The sequence below is a fragment of the Eublepharis macularius genome, chromosome 16 (genome assembly GCF_028583425.1).
Source record: "Eublepharis macularius isolate TG4126 chromosome 16, MPM_Emac_v1.0, whole genome shotgun sequence".
NCBI lineage: Eukaryota > Metazoa > Chordata > Lepidosauria > Squamata > Eublepharidae > Eublepharis > Eublepharis macularius.
The window spans coordinates 4,276,546-4,299,124 of NC_072805.1; the positions used below are offsets into that span (position 1 = coordinate 4,276,546).

Consider the following 22,579-nt stretch of genomic DNA (forward strand, 5'->3'; position numbering starts at 1 on the left):
AGCATAAACCTTTCTGAATTAAATCATAAGTAATTAACATGACTTTAGCAACGCCGAACTACCTAGTAGGAACACACCTACATTAGCAGACAGTACCCAGTAGCCTAGTCTAGAGTCCCTGACACTTATCAATTTATCTCTTTGAGCTATGACACAGCCCTATAATCTGAGCAGAAAACCCTCCTGAGTAGTTCAGTCTTGCATAGTGTGCAGAAAACCAGAAGAGTGGGGGCTCTCCTGACCTCCTCAGGCAGGCCATTCCACAAGGTGGGGGCGACCATAGAGAAAGTGCGTGTATGAGCCGTTTTTGATTCAGCCCACCTTTCTGAAGTGAACTACAGAGCTAGCTTTCTCTGTGAGGGTGGGAAAGGTTAGTGAAAAGCAATCTTATCAATAGCTTCAAGGAGCTTAAAGCCTGTATTTGGAATTCTTAAATCTCCCAAAGCATTTTGTAATCCAGAAGGATCCATGAGCCTTCTTGGGTGGATCATTTTAGCTGGACCACCCCCTCCCCATTTTGTGGGATGTCAGGGCCATATTCACCCCTGACTTCAGCAGGTAATCGTCAGTCCATGGTTCAGGCCAAGTCTCCAATTCCAAGACTTTCTCTCAAAGGCTCAGAGCAAAAGATTAAGTCCAAGGTATGGCCTTTTTCATGTGTTGGTCCTGTCACTATTTGGGAGAGGCCTAGGGCTGCCAAAGAAGCTAGGAAGTCCTGGGCTGGCCCCAACATGGACATTTGGCATGGATGTTGAAGTCACCCAGGACTGTCAGCCTAAGTATCTCCAGCACCAAGTCCCAGAGCATCTCTGCCAGCTCAGAGAGGGTGCTTACTGGGGAACCAGGTGGCCAGTAGACCAGCAGAATATCCAATCTATCCTTAGTTCCCAGTGTAAGGCATATACAGTGAATGCCCGCTGTAGTTTGCACGGGGAGTCTGTGGAAGTTGAAAGTTTCATGGAGTATGATAGCAATCCCCCCTCCCCTGCCTCCAGAGCGGAGTTGGTGGAGGACTACAAAATCAGGTGGCGTTACCTGGGAGAGGCACACCCCGTCATGTTCTTTCAACCATATCTTGGTTATGCAAGCCAAATCAATCCCCTCCTCTTGCAACAGTATTGTAAGGGTGGCAGATTTGTGTCTTGCAAATCTAATATTGCATAACATTAAAGAGAAAGTGGAGGAACCAGAGGTCCTTGCATCTACCAATTGATTCATTATTGTATTGTTTCATTATTACCTTTTGAAATGCTGTTGGAAGCTGCCTCGAGGTTTGGAGAGTTAAGACATTTTAAATAAATAAATATTTGTGTATCCGAACCAGCTTCACTAATATTTGTGCAGGGTTTGAGCTATTGCCGGATATTTGAGCTTTGTGCGTTGGAGAGCGAAAGAATGCACAGTTGCTATGGACTTTTCAGGTTTAACCCTAACCCCACCCCCCAGTGATCATGGAAATTCTCAGGATGCCACAATCCATGCTCAGTACTTGAACCCAATTTTACATGGTAGCAGGTGGATACATGGAAAATGTACATTCTGTCTTAAGAGTAACGAGTCTGACTCCGTTTTGAATATTTCAATAGCAAATGGTTCTTGTAAGGAAGTTGCTAACTTGAGACTAGGTCTTGGAAAGAAAATGGCTGAACTTAGGTTCAGAACTATAAGTATTGTCGGGTTGTGGCCTAGCTCAGATATGTGGTTGCAGAGCTGATTAGTAACACCTGTGGAGCAGTCATTGAGTTCTCCAGCAATTTGACCCTGGAGAGACTGTTTTCAGAGAGTCTCTACATGAGACGCCTGGACATGTTTTCATCAAGTTTTGGGAGTCGCAATGTTAGCTGAGAAGCATAGTTTAAAAAGATCCAGCGGAGATGGCTCCACAGAGGGTTTGTTAATTTCATCTTCGCCTCCCCAAGGTTCTGTCAATTTCACCTCTCCAGTCTAAAACTGTGTGGGATTGCAACCAGAGGACAATGAGGAATGGAAATGGGCTGGATCTGCCTTCCAGAGCTGGTCTTGGACCTGGAGAGGTTATAAGGGGCTGAAATTTCCTTTCTGGCATTCCACAGCCCCTTCACACAGCTCCACTATATAGCAAAGCCTTTGCCCTGCTGCCAGCTCTATCTTTTAAAACTACCCTTCCTGGCTAACATTGCATTTCCCAATACATGTTCTTCATGTGTCAGATGTCTTGTGTAGAGAGACTCAGGTAAGCTGTGTCCACTCTCTAGTTTTTCACACAGCTGAAATGCCAATTATCAGCTTAGCTCCGACTGGCTCTTGAGTTGCCAGTTGATTCACTGAGTTGTGAAAACACGGCTTCTCAGCTCACCCGGCTCCCCAGTTAGTTTGATCAAGCTTTGACCATGATGCAAGTATGCCAGAGAGAAGCTGAAAGCTGCATGTTATTCGTCGCCTCAGCATGTCCCTCTGCCGAACCAATTGGGTACGGGAGGGGGCTTGAATTCTCATGGATGAGTGAGATCAGGAACAGTGGGTGCCATAGAGAGATGCCTAGGTAGCTAACTCTCAGGTTTTAGATAGGCAGTTTTGTTATGTAGCAACAGTAAGGTTTTCTTATTTTAATGCTAGCTGCCTATGTAAGAGTGTTTCATGCTTTTTGCAAACACTCCTTACCTAACACCTATCACTTATTTAAGCTGAGACTGGAATTCATAACATGTGCCTGGGTACACCCCAGAAATGAACCCAGAGATCAGAAAGCCTGGCCTTTTGGGAAAGGAAGAGCTTTCAGCCTCACAAAACAAAAAGGGAACATGTTTCGCCTGCCTGATTGCTGAAGTGGCTGTGATCGGTGCCCAGAACTGGGAGGAGAGGTGTTGGGTCCCATATAGTTCTGGCCATAGAGAGTGGCATTTGAACATGGCTTGCTTTCAGACACATTGAGTCCCTTTCTGCAAACCTTTTACTAGAGGCAGTGGGGTTGTAGGGAGTCCCCCTCCAGGACACGGTATGGCAGTACATCATCGCTGAAATGCCGTTTTGAAAAGCAACCGGTGGCCTCATTCTTCTGGCTTACCTTATGCTTCCAGCTGAAACAGTTTCTCTGTCAAGGAGCAGATTTGTGGGTTGAGAAAGAGAAAGATGTCATGTGGTAAGGCCTCGGTAGTTATGAAACTTTCCTTTGAAACCGCCACACGTCACATTTATTGGGCAGATTTCTCCTCTGTTGGCTTCATCTCCAGTTACAAGAGGGTGGGAGGAAAAGCCTCTGAGAATTCAGTATAGGAAGGAGCCTTTGCAAGGACAGGTGGAGCAGGCACATTGAACAAGGGTCTTCATGCGTGGGAGAGGGGGAGAAACTTTTAGGAAACTTTCTGGGTTAAAAGCCCTCCCCCTCCCCCATGTGTAAGAAGCAGCAGTGAAAAGTTCAGCTAAAAAAAAAAAAACCGAAGAAATTATTAACCACAATTTAGAATGTCAGAGTTGATCTGATTAAAGGTTTGTTTTCTTGCTGGCAGAGGCGTGTTCTGTAGAGACTGGTTCTCTCTCTCTTTTTTTCCCCTTAAGTTTCATTTTTGAACAGCAAACGGAGAACTGCTCGCATTGGTGCTGCTGCTCCAGCTGCGTGTGTGTGTGTGTTATAAAAAGGATGGTGTTTCTGTAGCTGCCACACACAGCACATTTGACCATGAGGACTCTTCGCAGGTTGAAGTTCATGAGTTCGCCCAGCCTCAGTGATCTGGGCAAGAGAGAGCAGGCAGCCTTGGATGAGCGAGGAACCCAGCAGCGACGGGCCTGCTCCAACGCCACCTGGAACAGGTACAAACTTGCATGTCTTTCCCTAGCTGCTTCTTCCTTGCCTGGGATTTTCTCACAATTTCAGAACGTTCATTTCCTACTTTTTGTTTGTTTGTTTTTTTACTAAGATTTAAAATGCTTCAGATTTTTTTGTGGTTTGATTTTATTTGAAAAATGCCTGCTGGGGAAGCTGATGTTTCCCCCATTCCATTAGTACTGATGTGAAAGACACCATTTTTTCTTTCGATCATGTTCATTCTGGCAGGCGGTAACAGTTGTAAAGTTCTGCAGATGTTACCATGCCGGCTGTTGTGTGCCTCATGGTTGTGTTGCTTTTTTTGAAAGCAGGTGCTTGGCTATCCTCCTGTATCTGGTGGAGAAAAAATAATGGCATGGTTTGCTTTGGGGAAAAAGAAACGGCCTGACTCTTGACGACCAGAGCTTTTTTTCAGGGGGAACACGGTGGAACGGAGTTCCGGAACCTCTTGAAAATGGTCACATGGCTGGTGGCCCCGCCCCCTGATCTCCAGACAGAGGGGAGTTGAGATTGCCCTCCTTGCCGCTCAGCAATCTGAACTCCCCTATGTCTGGAGATCAGAGGGCGGGGCCACCAGCCATGTGACCATTTTCGCCGAGGGCAACCCACTGAGTTCCACCACCTCTTTCCCCAGAAAAAAAGCCCTGTTAACGACTATCATTACATATATACATTTGATTAGTTAAGTGATGAGAAAGAAATCCTGGCAATTTATAGAATGATTTCTTGATGGAATTGTGCTGTTTTTTACTGCAGTAATATCCAAATTCTCTATTCTTTTCCTGGTTTTGCCATGGTGGTTTTGGACAAGGTATATTTAGCAAACAAGACAGAGACAACAATCCTAGGACGCACCTAAATATTTTTTAAGTGAAAATAAGCATTTGCTTGGGATTAAGGCTTCTTTGAGGAGATAATTGAGCAGGCTTAGGATGACGATGACGACAACTGCTTATATACCGCTCTTCTAGACGGATTAGTGCCCCACCTGGAGCAGTGGACAAGTTAGTGTTATTATCCCCACAACACAGCTGGGGAGCCACCTGCTCCCTGCTGGGCTCATGGCAGAAGTGGGATTCGAACCAGTAGAGTGCTGATTCACAACCCAACCACTTAACCACTGCAGCTAGTGATTCCTTAGGCGACAGCCGCTCAGTTTTTTGCTCACATATTGTTGCCTCTGAGTTGTCAACTGGGACAGGAGAGAAAGTGCATTTGTTTAAGGTGCATTTGTTTGTTTGTTGTATCTTGTGAGTAAGAAGCTGTAATGCAACTTCCTGACAGAGGTTGCTGCATCTGCTCTTTTGATAACCTAGCTGAAGAATGACTAACTAGGCCTTGCTTCTTTGCTTTGTTTTCCAGAGGGGCATTGTGCTGCATGTGCTGTAGTGCAGAAAAATGCAAGGTTATGACACCCACATGGCTCCTCTATGTAATGTTTATGTTGCAAACTGTATGTTAAATGATACTGTGACCGGCTCAGCTTCAGATGCTGAGATTTCTAGTCAGTGAGCTATGCATGTTTCCTTCCCCGCCATGTGGCTAGCCTGAAATGGCAGTTGGGGATGGAATGTTGGGGGAGCTGTCGGTTGGAGTGGGAGAGAGTAAACAAGGGAGCGAGAGAGGAGTGGGAGGCTGGCTTTAGACCAGAGAGGGTCAGCCCGAGAATCCTCTGTGTGAGGAAGAAACGTTTGTGACGCACTGTTAGTCCTCGGACTAAAGTGGGAAAAAGCAGCACTAACTCCTGCTTAGACTTAAGAGATCTGGGAATTATAGTGGGCCAAGGAAGTGGGTAGAAAGGAGTCTCCCCTTCAGTGCCAGGAACAGGGTTATAGCTCATAACTATAATGCCTGTCCAGTATCTAGTAAGGGTTTGTCTCAGTGGAGCACCCTTAGGGTCTGGAGAGGAGGGGAAGTCGGGCTGTGTCTGTGCTTTGAAAGTAGAGCACTTGTGAAGCAGTGTCAACCTCTGAAAGAAGCCAGCAACCTAGTGTTAAAGCAAGTGTTTTGTGCCTCACACCAGTGAAGTTGCTGTATAAAAACCTTTCCGTTACTTAAGGTCAAACATCTGCCTTTTGACTTTAACCTTCTGTAAATAAACCGTGTTGCGTTTTGAACCTCCCCCCAAGCCTTATGTGCCATTTTCTGCTAAAGGGAAGCACAAACCCCTGATCTGTCCCCTTCTAAGACTTGGCTGGGTAACCATTTTTAATATTTCTTAAGGGTGGGACAAGAAGGAAAATTGAAGCTTAACATCAACCATGCTACCAGAGGCTTCCCAGCCCAGTATACAGCTTCACAGGCTTAAAGAGGAGAAGTTTTACCTCAGCCTTAGCCTGAGTTGGACGTGGGTTTGTATTTTTCCCAGATGACAGCACATTTTTGCCTCATCGACAGTCTGCACAGCCTCCGTCCCAGTACACACTCTGAACACACAAGGGGTTTCTGGGCCCAGTTTCTGGGTGCTTGCTTCTGCTTTCTCCCACAAGTCTCTCAGCGTCTCATCTGCTCTTTGTTCAGCTATGAATTCTTCAGCTTGAGGTCCCTGTAACAGATACAACCATGTCAAAAAGAATAAAACAGATATAGGTTGAAGACTTTTACCTAGTGTAAAGGAATGCTGATTAATTCTTTGTGTTTGAATGTATTAACCTGTTAAACTTGCGTATGAGAAAGAAGGTGTGAGGGGGAAAAGCCCATGTATGTCCTTGATACCATCTCTCCCTCCAAATTCAAACTGTTCCTTTCGCAAATAGGGACCCCTGTATATAGGTGAGGCCTCAGGTATTTTCCACAAATATTGAGAAAGAGATTCTAGCATGCTAGGCCATTAATAGACCTTTTGTTCTCCATCAAATTCAATGGATAGACCTCTTGTTCAGCAGTAGGTGGTGAGCAATCTCCTGGGAAGTGCAAGGTGTGCAGAGTCAAACAAATACCTTGAACTTGTTTTAATGCTAAATAGGGTACCGTGGCTAGATCATCATGACAGAAAGAAGTCCAAGGTGGATGAGGATTTCTAAAAAAGAATTTGCTAAGGGAACAAATAATATCAACGACAAAGAATCATAAGAGCATAAGAACAGCCATACTGTATCAGATCAAAAGCCTTTATTTTACTTTACTTCATTTGTACAGTGACTGCGAGAACCAGTTTGGTGTAGTGGTGAAGAGAGGCAGGAGAACTTGGTTTGATTCCCCACTCCTCCACTTGAAGCCAGCTGGGCGACCTTGGGCTAGTCACAGCTCTCTGGAGCTCTCTCAGCCCCACCCACCTCACAGGGTGTTTGCTGTGGGGATAATAATAACATACTTTGTAAACTGCTCTGAGTGGGTGTTAAGTTGTCCTGAAGGGCAGTATATAAAATGAATGTTGTTGTTATTTCTCCTCAAGTGGGGCCTAAAGTGGCTTACATTGTTATCCTCTCTTCCATTTTATCTTCACAACAACCCTGTGAGGTAGGTTGTGCTGAGAGTGTGTAACTGGCCCAAGGTCACCCACTGAGCTTCCATGGCAGAGTGGGGATTTGAACCTGGGATTTCCAGGACCTGTTCTGACACCCTAACCACTACGCAACACTGGCTCTCTAGTGAGCAGCATTCTGGTTACAAAGTGGCTGACCACTGCAACAGCACCCTCCCACCCATGCTCCGTGATACAAGGAGGCGTATTTTCTGTGGCATTTTGCCCTGTTTATGTAACCTATATATTTTTGCCTTAATTTCCTTTCCTAAAAAATTGTTTTAAGAGACATGTGTGTTACTGGAATTGGTCTCCTTGCAAGTAACAGAATTTGTGGGGGAATTAGCAGGCAAGGAAGACGGCTATGCGAGAAGGGTAACAAGTGGGAAATCTCCACCAATTTCTACAAGGTCCCCTCCCCAAGGTAGCAGATGAGGCTGGTGCTTTTAAGGTCAAAGAATAATTTTATTTAAAGAGGAAAAACTAACATACACACAGGAAGTTAATTGAAAATGGTTGACACACACACACACAGAGTCCTAGGAAGCTAGCTAGAAGTTGGAATAGAGTGAGGGGAGGGGAGTATATTTACCAATCAGAGAAGCAGCATGGTCCATGGAGGAAGAGAGCTTCAAACGCCAGCATTTTCGGCCAGGAGAGAGGGAGAGACTTAGGGAAGCAACCCTAAGGGAGCAGCACTTGGACTCAGGAAGCATGCACGATTTGAATGAGGCCAGGGCCCTACCTTTATAGGTAAAATGTGTCCTGAGGTGGAAGAGCCCACCTAGTCATTAGAACAAAGGCTCCAACGGTCAGTTCCGGGGTTTGACAGAAGGTTTGATTACCTTACTGGGGTGTGTGAAAGCAAATGCAAAACATGTTCTAGCGCTGTACAACAGGGATAGTTCATTAGTGAATTCCACCAGAGCTAAGTTGATAGATTTTTAGGTGGGGACTGTACTTTCCCAGGAACAACTGTATATACTTATGTCATTTGATTAGCTCCTCAATCATGGACAGAAGATCTCATCACAGAAGGAGGGAAAGGAATGTGTTAAGTGGGGATGACTCTGTGAGACCTTGGTTGCACTGGATTCCTGAGGGGCTGGGGTGACAGCAAATCCAATCACCTCCACAATCCTGTGCAGCATTCCATACATGCCTGAATCTCCCAGGCAGGATTCTGCAACTGTTGGAGGTCCCCTGGTTGCAATACAAGCTGCCATTTCAGATCAGATTATTTATTTACGGTTAATAACCAGTACAGACTTATAAAAACAAAAGTGAGTATCATACACAAAATACACCACTTTGTAAAAATAATTATATAAAAACTTGGCAATATAAATACAGAAGTGTGGGCTTTCAGGATTAAAAATAAAAGCAGATGTTACTCCTTTGCATATTCCCTGCAGATTGTACAAGCTGCGGCTAAAAATCTGGCGCTAGCCAACGTGATCTGGGGATCGGCACCTAACAGGAGCTTATTAGTTAGCTCTGTGTCAGGGAGGCTCGAAAGCTTCTTCAATGCAGGTTGGATATGTTTTATACGTATTTCGTGGTAGAACTTACAAGCAAGCATGAGGTGCTCAATTGTTTCTACTTTCCCTGCCTTGCATGGACAAACTCGCTCAGCCATCGGTACCTTCTTGTAACGGCCTTCAAGTACTGCAGATGGAAATGTATTACATCGGGCCAATGAGAAAGCCCTACGATGGGACGGGATCTCCAGACTTGATAGATAGGAGGCCGGAGAAACCACATATCTTGTTTGCGGGGGGGGGGGGGGGCTAGGAAATTGGAGACCCTCGCAGGATCCCTCTGTCTTTCGACATCCAGTATACGCTGCTTGACCACAGCCCTTGCCTGGTCCGGGGCCATCATCTGCAGGGATCCAAATGAGAAGCCCAGCATTGTTAGTCTCTGATGGGTGGTCCCGAGCCAGGCAGAACAGGACCTGTCTTTAAGGATTAGGGAAGTAATATCCGATGGACATTGGCTGAATTTAAGCCAAATATCAATTGAAGCCAGAGTTACCCTGGCCTCTATTCTCAGCAGTCCAGTTTCCAAATGTAAAGTTGCGTTTAGGGCGCTACATGGAAATCCAAATATAGCTCTTAAGAGCTTAGATTGAGTTTTCTCCAAAAGAGCTAGACTTGAGTGTACCGGGCCTTGTAATATCCCATATATGAGTTGTGACACTGTCTTCGAGAGACTTAATTTGTGAGCCAATGGAATGTACTGCCCTGCTTTGGTATGGAAGAACCCAATGATTCCTTGAGCAGACTTGCGACCAGAATTTGCAGCATATTCACAATGGGCCTTTTTTGCTCCAGTAGATTTAATCATAACCCCTAAATACTTGTAAGTTGACACTTGTTGTAACTTATAGCCTTTTATGCTCCATTCCCTTGGCTTGGGTTTGGGGCCAAAAGCCATTACTTTTATTTTTTGGTAGTTGATCTCTAGATGGTTTAGATCACAATAAGTACCAAACTGCTTTAGTGCCCTTCTCAAACCTACTGGTGTCCTAGAAAGCAGAACCATGTCATCTGCAAAAAGTAAAGCCACTATGTGGCGATCCGCCAAGGAAGGAGGATGAGTGTCAACTAAGCGGAGGTTGTTAACCAAATCGTTGATATAAATAGCAAAAAGGGTAGGAGCCAGGACACAGCCTTGCTTCACTCCTTTTGTTGTTGGAATAGAGTTAGTCAGGAGTCCTTGTTTGTTACATCTTACCGTGACAACAGTGTTGGTATATAAAGCCTGTATAAGGAGTAGTTCTGTCAGTTGTAGTGGCACTTAGCTTCTTCCAGAGAATATCTCTGGAAATGGAGTCAAAGGCCAAGCTGCCATTTTAAATCCAGAGGCCTGGTAATTTTTAATATCATAAGCAGCCATGTTAAAATGGCTATTAAAGATGGCGGAGGCTGGGCCGACTGCTTACAGTTGTATTCTCTGGGTCACCATAATATGGTTTAAGCATGTTGATGTGGACCGCCTTCCCCTGTTCAGAACCCTTTGCTTTCCTTTCAACACATAGTTCTATGTTGCATTCAGACAGATCTCTATAATTTTTCGCTTTGTCATGCTTCTTTTCAAGCTTTGCTGTATTTTTAACTTTATCATCAAACTTTTTTAACAGTATTAAATCTCTTTAATTTGTCTTTTTCTTTGTAAGCTTTTTCCTGTTGGTTTTTCTTTTGCCCTTCATTTTTGTTTAGCTCTTTCTTTTCTTCAGTCTTTTGGAAAGACTCTTTCACATTTTTCCTGCATTCACCAACTTTTCCAATACTGATTTCCTCTCTGAGAGCTGAGAGTCAGGGTTCACACATAACATATCTTCTTGCTTCATAATCTTTTAACAAGTTCTCCCTCCATATCAGTTCGCTCAGCAGAAATTCTGAGAGTTCCTAGGCTGGGGTCAGAGTTTAGCTCCTGCAGGAATTCAGCTCTGTTTCTACTCTCTCTCTCTCTCTCTCTCTCTCTCTCTCTTGCAACTTCCCGTGGAGTGGGGGCTGCTGCTTTCCCTGCTTCTGACACTTTCCCCTCCTGCCTTCTCCTCAGAACATTCACTTTTATCCATTTTAACAGAAGTCTCCCTACATATAAACTTTGCCTCTCTCCTCCTACTTTTCTTCTGTGGTGGTATAAGAGTCCACAAGAATGTGGATTCTGACTTGATCCCCTATAACGTCTTTCCCCAGAAGTGCGGGTTCTTCCTGATTAGCCTTAACAGCAACAGCAACCTTCCTTCCCCCCTCCGTGCCGCTGTGATTTGATTGGTGGTAAAAGTTTCAGAGTAGAATGTGGGATGCAGCCCTCTCCTCCTCCTTACTTCAGATACTTGCATTTTAAACCATAACAACACACATTCAAAACCCCTTGTCAGTTGGCAGAAATAAAACACAGAAGCTACGTACAGAAACTATCTACGTGGTAAAATATTATACTGCCTCTGGTACTGGAAGGAGGAGATCTCTTATCATGACTAGTAGCCGTCGCGATCAATGTAGTGTTATCCTGCATGAATTTGTCCATTCCTCTTTTGAAGCCTTCTGAGCTGGGGGCCATCACCACATTCTGTGGCAGCGAGTTCCACATTTTAACAATGTGCTGTGTGAAGAAGTGCTTCCTTTTTCCCATCCTGAATCTCCCACCACTCGGTTTCAGGGAACGATCCCAGGTTATGATGAGAGAGGAAGGAATGTTTCTTCCAGTCCACTTTCTCCAAATCATGCATTATTTTGGAGACCTCTATCATATCCCCTTACTTAACCTTCTTTCTGAGCTAAACAGCTCTTAAAGCTTTAACAAACCTTCATAGGGCAGTTGCTGTAGCCCCCTGATTATTTTGGTTGCTCTTTTCTGCCCCTTTTTAAGCTCTAAAATACCTTTTTCCAGACGCAGGGACAAGAAATTTACACAGTACTCCAAAAATGGTCTCACCATGGATTGTATAAAGCAATATGATAGCAGCAGTTTTATTCTCTATTCCTTTTCTGCCAGTTCAGATCTCATCAGTGTATTGGTGAAACTGGGATTTTTGCCTCAGTATGCATCACTGGGGAAAAGATGGCAACCTAAATAGACAGCTTGAAACTATGCCCCCTCCTTTGTTACTTTTAAAAGATGGCTTATCTTTCCATCACGGGCGAATTTTGTCAAGCACAGCCTGCTGAAATGAGAGAGGTGTTTGGGAGTGTCTGGAGGAACTGCTTTTTTTCAGCTGGTGAATTGCTCAGAATTCCAAAACTCTTGATCCAGCATCTGTGAGAGCCAGTGAAGACAGTGGAGGAGGTGATGCAGAGACAGTCAGGAGTCCTGATTCTGTGTCAGACAAGTTAGGAAGCTGACAACAGCTGTGTTCCTTAACTGTCTTACTGGGATATTAAAACTTGATATAAGCCTGCTGACGTGACTAAGAAAGAAGGAAGTTTCAAGTACTTTAGTGCTTCTGACCCATACAGTTTACAAGAGGCGAAGGAGGAGTTAAATATCTATCCTCAGACTTCAAATATCAAGAGAAGTCTGGATTCTTTCCAGATGCCTCTTTCCTTCTCTGAATCACTGAGCTCCCTTTCCTGATTTAATTGAGATCTGCCAGATGTTTGCTGGAAGAGGCTTTGGAAGCTGAAGGAGTGGCTGTCAGATAGGCCCTCCCAGCATATCTGTCATGGTTGTGTTTGATTCCTGTTTCAGTGATGTTCTGTTCTGCCAGTGTTGTGTGTGTGATCCTCTGAGAGTATACAAAGCTACCCCTGAGCTGGGAGAGAACACTTAATTGCTTATCTTGCAGATGTTTTAGTAACGGTCCCCGGCCAGTCTGGGAGAATGACCTTGATGTCTAGCAGCGATTGCACCAACTGTCTGAAAGACCTAAAGACTATGGAATGCTTATGGTTTCCTCCCTGTGTTCTCACACTTTGCGCGCTCAGACTCTTAACAGACTTATAGGTTTTGACCTATAATTTCCTTAGCTTTAGTTACTAGCCTCATTCCAGCCAATAACCATGTACAGCTATCTTGATACTGGTATACTTATCAGTAAAGTAACTTTAACTCATACACAATGAGTGATGCAGTGAAGTGCTTTGGGATACCTGGCAAGACCTGACAGTGGCCTGATCTGGAGCTAGGAGACGGGGAATTTTTTGGCATTCCTCTGTGATACCATTTCAGCAGGTCTGCAATTTGCATTGAAGGATCTTTGTCATGGCAAAAAAAGGGCTGAGTCATCTACCCAATCTAATTCTAATGCAGTTTGAGAACTCAGATAACTGCAGCTTCTTGTGACTCTGGATCTGCTGGTGGTGGAAAGTGTCATCAAGTCATACCTGACATATGGCGACCCCCTGCTGGGATTTTCAAGGTCACTTGACCTTGCCAGCCTCTGTATAGCCACCCCGGTCTTCCTTGGTTGTCTCCCATCCAATTACTATCAAAGGCTGACCCTGCTTAGCTTCTGAGATTTGCAAATCAGGCTAGCCTAGGCCATTCAGGTTGGTTTGGATTGGCTAGCAGCAACTATTTTGAGACAGGGTATTCCTTCACTGCCTCATATCCCAGAGTTTGCTGGTGATTCTTACTCTGTTATGTAAATTTGTTGTTACAGAGCAGAACCACAAGTGACAAAAGGCACAGATTGGACACTTGTCTGCTTCCCTCAAGTTTTGATGGGAAATGTAGGCAGCTTGGTGGAATGTTGGACAAGTGACAGTTGAAAAGTCCATTGGACAGCAGTCAGAGAGCGAAGCTGTGAGACCAGGAGGCCTACATTTCCCATCAAAACTTGAGGGAAGCTGACAAGTGTCCAATCTGTGCCTTTTGTCACTTGTGGTTCTGCTCACGGTCTGCTGCATATAGACTGTACTCCACTTGCTCCTGACCAGCAGGACCAGCTCTAGTCACCAGCTTTAAGCCACTCAGGAGAGGTTGCCACAAGCAGTAGTAATTGGTGGCAGTAGAATTCTTCACACATTATTATTTTTAGTCTAGAGCTTCAAGACTTAGAACAGTTTACTGATTCTATTTTCATAGATCCAGAGGAGTTAGCCGTGTTAGTCTGTAGTTGCAAAATAGTAGAGTCCAGTAGTACCTTTAAGACTAACCAACTTTATTGTAGCATAAGCTTTCAAGAACCACAGCTTCTGCATCTGACGAAGAGAGTTGTGGTTCTTGAAAGTTTATGCTTCAATAAAGTTGGTTAGTCTTAAAGGTGCTACTGGACTCTTTACTGATTCCATTTGGTGTTCTTGCTGAGCATCACTTTACGCTTGCTCTCATTGAATCTCTGCCATTTTTACACCCCCAAAGAAAGCCATCTGAAGAAGTCACGGTGGCTGATAAAGTGCCAAGAGATGAGCTGGAAATAAAAAAGGACATGCATAGGAAATGGGAGGAGGGCAGAGTCATCTCGGACATCTGTTGACAAGTAGCCAGTCTTATAGGGACAATGCCAGGAAAGCTAAAGCTCCAATTGTACCAGGGTAGGAAGGAATCAGCAAAAAGGGCTTTCCTGGGCATGTTCAGAGAGAGGTATGAGGCATGACTCACTGGTCAGTGAGGTTGGCGAAGTGTTAATGAGGGACAAAGAGAAGGCAGAATGGCTCAACTCCTGTTTTGCTTCCTCCTTCATAAAGAGGAACTTTGTGTAACATAGCAGAAGTAGCATGACTAGGGATAGGACGGAATTGCAGTTCAAGACTGAGAAGGAATGGGTCAAGGAATATTTATTTATGTGGAACATTTTTATGTTACCTCTCCAGGAATTGTTCTGCCCAAGGCAGCAAATAAAATAAAAATTAAAAACAAAAAGTTAAAAAAATATTAATTGAAACCCGGCCCTGGGAGACAAACCCAACCCAACATAAAAATATAGACCATAAAAACAGAACACAGGCAACTTAAAATAACATTTTCTAAACTAAAAATTCTAGACTTAATTAAAAACCTGGGCAAAGAAATGTTTTAGCCAGGAGCCTAAAAGAAAGCAATGCAGGTGCCAGGCCAGACTCTCAGTGGAAGAGCATCTCCCCCCCCCCGCCCCAGTGTGGTGCCACTACAGAAAAAACCCTCTTGCTGGTCTCCACCCACCTCACCTCTGAACTAGGAGGAGGGCACAGACAGCAGGGCTTGGGATGCAAATCTCGGGCCAGACAATCTGAGAGGAGGCAGTCTTTCAGGCACCATAGCCCCAAGCCATTTGAGGATAAGAACCGTATTTTGAATCGTGCACAGAAACAAACAGGCAGGCAGTGCTGATCTATCGGCACTAGGATGATACAACCCTTTCCCCCTACCTTGACAGTAGCCTAGTTGCTACTTTGGGGTGATCTGAAGTTTCCAGACTATTTTCAAGGGCAGCCCCAAGTAAAGTGCATTAAAGTCATCTAACTTGGATGTAATCTGAGTTTACATCCCTGTAATACATAGGATACACTGTAAAGTGTATGTAATATATATCTAACTACCTCAAATAAATTCAAGGCCTCTGGGCCGAATAAATTACATTGTAGGGTACTGAACAACTATCATTTTTGAAAAATCCTGTAGGACAGGTAAAGTGATATAAGACTAAAGAATGGCAAAGACCTAATATTCAAAGGCAGGAGAAATGTCTGCCTTCAACACCAGGGAAGGTATCAGAAGAGATTATAAAGTGGTTGATCTGAAAGCATCTTGAACAAAGTGGTGATCAATAGAAGCCAGCGTGGATTTGTTAAGGACCAATCCTGCCAAATTAGTCTTGCATTTGGTTTTATCAGCCTAGTGGAATATAGGAATGCAGTGGACATGATACATCTTTGGCAAGGTTTATCATGATATTGTGGCTAGCATGTGACACCTGTTCTGCTCCAGCTGCACTGGCTGCCAGTGGAATTCTAGATCCAGTTGAAGGATCTGGTTCTGATTTTTAAAGACCTTAGTGGACTGGACCAGCATATCTGTAGGACTGCCTCTCACCCTGTATTCCCCAGAGAGTGCTCTGCTCAACAGAAAAATGTCTGCTGGTGGTCCCTGTTCCCAAGGAGGTGGAACCCTCTGTCTGAGACATCTCAGGCTCAGCAGAATTTACCATCATTCCGCTGGGCCAGTAAGATGGAGATGTTCCGCCAGGCCTTTGGTGGTTGAGGTAAGCAGGTTTCCTCTCCGGCCTCCTCCCAGGGAAGAAGCATCCCCTCCCAAGCCTTTGCTCTTTTTATCTATTGTTTACCATCGACCACCATGGGCCCAAATGACTATATGCGGGATTGTGCCATGTGTGCCGCTGAGGGTGGGTTGTGAAATTGCAATTGCTCTTTTTATGCTACCAGTTTTAATTGTTTATTTCTGTATATTAAATCGATGTGATCTGCTCTTAGCCTGCTCGCAGGGAGAGTGGACAACAAATTGAATAAATAAATAAATAAATGTAGGCCAGATTACTATCAGGTGAAATCACAGATGGATGAAGAGCCATACTCAGTGGCACTTCAGCAGTCTGAAAGAAGATTTTGAGTGGGCTAGCAAAGGACTCTGCTTAGAGTTTAAGCGAAGCAGGAAAAACATTCGGAAATACCCCAAACCCAAAGCGGCAAGCTGCTTCAGATTTGGGTGTTTGAATCGCTTCGGAATGCTCCGTAAAGATTCGGAGCATTCCAAAGTGATTCAGGGAGCTGGGTTTTCTCCCAGCACTCCCACACACCCCCTCTCCTCCCCACTAAGCCCCCCTCTCCTCCAACCCACTTACCTGGCCCTTTAAAGGTCTATCAGCTGGTAGTTTAAAGGGCCCTTTCCTGCTGCTTGCAAGCAGCAGGGCCCTTTAAACCGCTCCAGCCCCCCCCTCCCCAGCACTAGCCCCCCCTTTTACCTTGCTGTGGCCCAGCAGCAGCGGTTCCAGCCTTCTCCGCTGCCCTGCAGGCCCGCACAGCAGCGGAGGAGGCTGAAAAGGCCCTTCCTGCACTTCAAATGGCCACGGCAGCCATTTGAGGGGTGGGAAGGGCCTTTTTGGCCTCTTCTGCCCACGCATGGGCCTGCAGGACAGCGGAGAATGCTGGAGCCACCTCCTCAGGCAGCCATTTGAGGGGTGGGAAGGGCCTTTTCGGCCTCCTCTGCCCACGTGCGGGCCCGCAGGGTGGCGGAGAAAGCCGGAGCTGCCTCCTATGGCCCTTCCTGCCCCTCAAATGGCTGCAGCGGTGGCCATTTGAGGGGCAGGAAGGGCCTTTTCAGCCTCCTCCACCCTCGTGCGGGCCTGCAGGGCGGAGAAGAAGGCTGAAGCCGCTGCTGCTGGGCTGCAGCAAGGTAAGTGAGGGGGGGCTGGGGCTGGGGCTGTTTAAAGGGCCCTTCTGCTTGCAAGAGGCAGGAAAAGGCCCTTTAAATTCACCCAAAGCTTCCCAAATGCTTTGGGGAAGCTTTGATTCGGGTATTTTAGCCAAATCGGAAACCCGAAGTGCAACCCCTATTCGAGACCAAAACAAATTGCAGGGGTATCAGTTACAATCTTTAGTCAGATGGGAAAAAATGGAACTTGAAGCATATAAAATCTTTATAACTGGTAACAGAGTTGTTCCATTTGAAGAAATATATAGGAAAAGTAATAAATGAATGAACTTTTGAATATCTACAGATAAGGGTTTTTTTTTTATAAAATCTTCACAGATAAGGGCTTGAGTAATTAAAAAGAGTAAATATCACATGGCTAAATTGTACAATGTTCTCCTAAAAATACTATCTCATATAACAGCTATCATTTCAAACGGAGCAACATGCTTGGGTATGAAATTTCTGATTGAGTTTGGCAATATATTTTAACTCAAGGTTCATCCTTTTTGGTAATGGATTACAATACAAGGGGTCTGAACGATCTGGAACAAAGAGGAATAAACATTTTTTAAAATATTCTTTTGCAGAGTAAGATTTTAAACCATGCCAAAACAAAGCAAGATTAGATTAGCAAAGGTAATGAGCTTTCCTGTCGGCATATTCCCTTTCTCTTTCCCTCCAAACATGACCAAACTGTCCAGTCTTACTGTTATAGTTGTTTTTCTGTGTTTGTTCTTCATGCATCAAGTGAATCCTACATACAATCCAGTTCCCAAGACTGTGTGGGCCTTTAGGGTCACCCAAAACCAGAACTCAAGATGGGGCCATGCAGATGAAGGGGCAGTGCTCTGCAGCTTGTGGCAGGCTTCGTTCCCAACTGGCGGGGCCACAGCAGGAAGGGAACAGGCTTGGCCCTGGATCCAAGCACATCCCTGAGGGCATCCTTCCTTGCAGTGCAAATAAGTGGGTGGAGGGTGGAGTGTTGCACTTTAGAAACTTAAGCTGGGCAGCCTCTCTGCTGCAATCCTCAGTGTGGGAGGGAGGCAACGTGCCTTGTGTTGGTTACCTGCTGCAGCTCTCAGGAACAAATCAGTGTGGTAGGGCACCCAGCCACATGTTGTCAATTCAATATAAGAACCTGTTGTTTGCCCTGTCTCCTTCATTCTTTCCCCTTGCATTATGGTGTTGTGTTTGAAAAGGTATGGCATAAACATGGCTTACTAAAAATGCAGCAGTAATGGGAGTATTGAGTAGTTCTTTGATTGTAAATCAACAGCATGGTCAAAGGGCCAGGAAAAACACAGGGCAGGAGGTAATTAAGTAGAATTCAAGAAACGCTTAGCCTGCGTAGCAGACTGAGAGAAATGAAAAATGACTACCTTGGTGAATGGCTTTTGTCGCACACCTAAGTGTGGGAAAGAAGAATGTGGCTGTTAGAGATAGGATACATATTATTTCTTATTCTCACTACAGACCTGTGTAGAAATGTGAAGGCCCAGAAATAAAAGGAAACATTCAGGGGGGGGGATCTCTTGGTTGTCCTCTCCCCAATCCCCCTCCCCCTTTTTTTCAATTTTTCCAGGGGGGGGGAATGGGAATTTTTTGGGAGCCCTAGGGAAAAAAACCTTCTATGGTTCTTTCTTTTGGAATGTGAGCAAGGTTATATTCTAAATGTGTAGCATGTACATTTTCATATAAGAAAATCTATAGCAGTAGCAGTATGATAATTCCTATGTTTCCTTTAGACATCTCCAACATTTTCAAGATTTTTTTTTCTGTTTAAATGTAAATAATTTTGGTGATAAATTAATATGCTGTAATGTGTTTAATAGTAATACATAGTTAAAGAGTTCAGTGTTTTTAGCGTTGATGATGTATGGTTAGGCCGTTTCCACACACTCTTAAAAGGACGGCTCACTCACTGAACACTGGTGGCTTTCCCCCAGGAATCCAGACGGCTCCGTTTGCAAAACATCTGTGGGTCATTTGGCTTCCATTTTTTCAGCACACTTTTCTGGGAAGCCACTTTCCACGTTCCCAGAAAAGTGCACTGAAAAAAACGGAAGCCAAACGACCCACAGACGTTTTGCAAACGGAGCCGTCTGGATTCCTGGGGGAAAGCCACCAGTGTTCGGTGAGTGTGCCGTCCCTTTAAGAGTGTGTGGAAACGGCCTTAATACTCAAACAGGATTGTAGTCCTACTTATTGTGCCTGTGTATGAAAGCATTTGTGTCGAAATAATACTGCCTTTGTTCACAGAATTTGTTTTCTACCTACAACTTTTGGTTTTTTTTGTACCTCTCAGATGACAAAGATTAGCATATGCTGTTGTTGCATAGGGTGCAGCACTTTGCAACTCTTTCTCAAATATTGGGTACGCTTGCAAGTTTTCTTCTAGAAAATGAAGAAACGTATACTTTTAAATCCCATAAATATGCCCAATAGTACTATTTTATATGCTAACCAAGTTTTAAATGATACTATTTGTGTTGTGAAATTAGTAAAAGAAGCTTAGGTTTGATCGGAAAGTAATTGTTGCATATATTTCAGTTTTATCCCAAGATTTCTATTTTTTCCAGAAGGAGGGGACAGGAAAAAAATGTTGTGCCACCCTCCCCTGCCCCCAGTGGTTTCAGTATTTCCAGAAGTTTTATATCTCTAGCTCTGGGCTCCTCTTGTTCCAGTCAGGGACTCAAAGCCAGTTTGCTCTTCCTGCTCACCTGGCTGAGGAAGGACAGTGGCTGCTCAAACCAGCAGGAGACAAAGACCTTTGCCATGGATGGACTTGCCCATTCCCATTTCTGTGCAGATGGAAATAAGGGTATCCCCTCGTGGTATGCAGTAAACCACAATCTCAGATATGAATATAGATTATTTCAAACAGTGCAAACATAGCAAAAAGAGCAAATGTGCTAAGGTGCTACAAATACAGTCAATCTACTTCATAAATATCTAATGCTGCAGATGATAAATAAATAATGAATAAATAACATGGGTTATGATGACCAAGATACAAAATGGCAATACGTGTACTCAGGCTGCAGTCTACATACAATCACAGTATGTAGTCAAGGAAGAACCCCTGACGAAGCTCAGTGAAATGGGCTTTCCGCTAGCAGCCTGTTGGGGCCCAGGATGATATACCACGCCTTCTCCAGGACCTGGGGTGAACTGAAAAACAAGAAACAATATCTGTTAACATTAAAACATTCAAAGACTTATAACTTACCTCAGATCCAGGAAGACGTTATTATCCTGCAGCAGGAGAGAAGAAACAATAGTTATTTTTGTATATTTCATTTGTATATTTTCTAACCAAGCCCCATGACGCAGAGTGGTAAGCTGCAGTACTGCATCCCAAGCTCTGCTCACAACCTGATTTTGATCCTGGCAGAAGCTGGGTTCAGGTAACCGGCTCATGGTTGACTCAGCCTTCCATCCTTTCGAGGTCGGTAAAATGAGTACCCAGTTTTCTGGGGGTAAAGCGTAGATGACTAGGGAAGGCAATGGCAAACCACCCCGTAACAAAAGTCTGCCAAGAAAACATCGTGATGGAACATCCCCCTGTGGGTCAGTAATGACTCAGTGCTTGCACAGGGGACTACCTTTTTACCTTTACTTATTTTCTAACCTGCTGAGATTGTGACTGGCATGTATTGATTATGTGTATTGGCTGTGGCTATATTTAGTACATGTACTGATATTTTGTATTCCATGGTAGCTTCTGTTTGGTGGTTTCCCACTCCTGTTTCTGGCCTGGCAGCAAAGGGGGGGTTAGTATTATGGTGGAGGGTGAGAGCAAGTGGAGGCTTCTTCAGCCATTGTTGAAGCTTAATTAATACACTGTGAGTGAAAACTAGGGAAATAAAGTGATAGAGAGAAATATTTTGAAAGGGTGTTTGTTTCCCTTTGGCGGTCATTCCTGCCATGCCACGATTGACTTACTTTACTTTGGATAGGGATGGCTAATATGTGAATGATCCTGCCCTGAGTTCCTTGGAGGAAAGATGAGATAAAAATGTACTGTATGAATAGTCAATAAATTGTATCTTCAGCCCGTTTCCACACATCCTTAAAGGGACAGCCCACCCACGGAACGCTGCTGGCTTTTCTCCTTCACTCCACACAGCTCCAATTTCAAAATGGTAGCAGGCAGTTTTGGCTTCCATTTTTTTGGCACCTTTTCTGAGAATTTATTTCCCAAGTTCCCTGAGAAGGCTCTGAAAAAACAAAAGCCAAATAGCCTGCTACCATTTTGAAATCGGAGACGTGTGGAGTGAAAGGGAAAAGCCAGCAGCGTTTGGTGAGTGGGCCGTCCCTTTAAGGAGTCTAGGTTACTTTCCCAGGGCTAGTTTTGTGATCTGAACTCCACTTTCACCTGTCCTTGTCCATCCATTATGCAACATTACCACTATGCAAGGTGCTTTGGGTACTTACAAATGGGAAGAGTATTTGATGTTTCTAAACCTCTTCTGCTCACTCTCAGCCCCCAATTTTCCACCCTGTTTCTACCAGACAAAGTCCAGCACTGTTCCACCCACATCTGAGAGTTTCTCTACATAAGACCTCTTACACGGGGATGCCCAAGTGACTTACTGTCTGTGTGGTCTTATATTCAAGTGTACTCTGTCTCCCTAGTAGCAGATATGTATTCACAAAGGGAGAACAAGCGTGAGATCTTTCTCTTGAGTGTCCCTGTGTAAGATGTATTGTGTAGGGAGACTCTGAGACTACAGGTCATAAAATCTTCTTGCTGGATCGCACGTTAACAATTCATTTCCCAACCTCTATGTTGCAGTATCCACAATGGAGTAATAGCCGTTTTCCAGAGAAAAGGGCTTCCAGAACATGAGCTTTACAATCTCAATGATGGAGTCCGGTGAGTAAAATCATCAGAGATGGTAACATCTTTTGCAAGACCAGAACCAATGGGTTGAAACTAAATCAAAAGTGTTTTCAGCTAAACATTAGAAGAACTTCCTGACAGAGTGGTCCCTCAGTGGAACAGGCTTCCTTCTGAAGTGGTGGGCTCTCCTTCTTTGGAGGTTTTTAAGCAGAGGCTAGATGGCCATCTGACAACAAAGATGATTCTGTGAACCTGGCCAGATCATGAGAGAGAGGGAGGGAAGGGTTACATCAGTGCTTAGTTCCCGTGGCCCCTGCTTACATGCCCAGGGTAAGGCAAATCACCACCTTGGGGTCAGGTAGCAATTTTCCCCAGGCCAGTTCAGCTAGGGATCCTGATGGTGTGTTGCCATTTTCTGGGCATGGAGCAATGGTCACTGTGTGTGTGTGGGGGGGGGGCAGTTATGAATTTCCTTCATTGTGCAGGGGGTTGGACTAGATGACCCTAGAGATCCCTTCCAATTATATGATTCTAAGACTACCTCCTTGCTGCATAGTCTTGTTCCTTGTAGCCTTTGGAAAAAACAACACTCCATTGTTTTATATGGATTATTTATATAGTGCCATTGGTAACAAAGCGGGGGCGGGGGGAGGCAAGCTCCTGT

General features: G+C 44.6%; 1 protein-coding gene across 2 annotated transcripts in view; it reads left to right on the plus strand.

The window, feature by feature from the left end:
- The window catches only part of PRR5 (proline rich 5), a 137,896-nt gene that overhangs the window by 36,833 nt on the left and 78,484 nt on the right, over positions 1-22,579 (plus strand). The window contains exons 3-4 of one of the 2 annotated variants that reach the window (XM_055000862.1): positions 3,535-3,786; positions 21,868-21,948. In XM_055000862.1, coding sequence (XP_054856837.1) covers positions 3,656-3,786; positions 21,868-21,948 — 212 coding nt within the window. In that variant the 5' untranslated portion in view covers positions 3,535-3,655. Of the gene's footprint in view, positions 1-3,515; positions 3,787-21,867; positions 21,949-22,579 lie in introns of those variants that run through there. The other variant, XM_055000863.1, reaches the window with a different exon arrangement.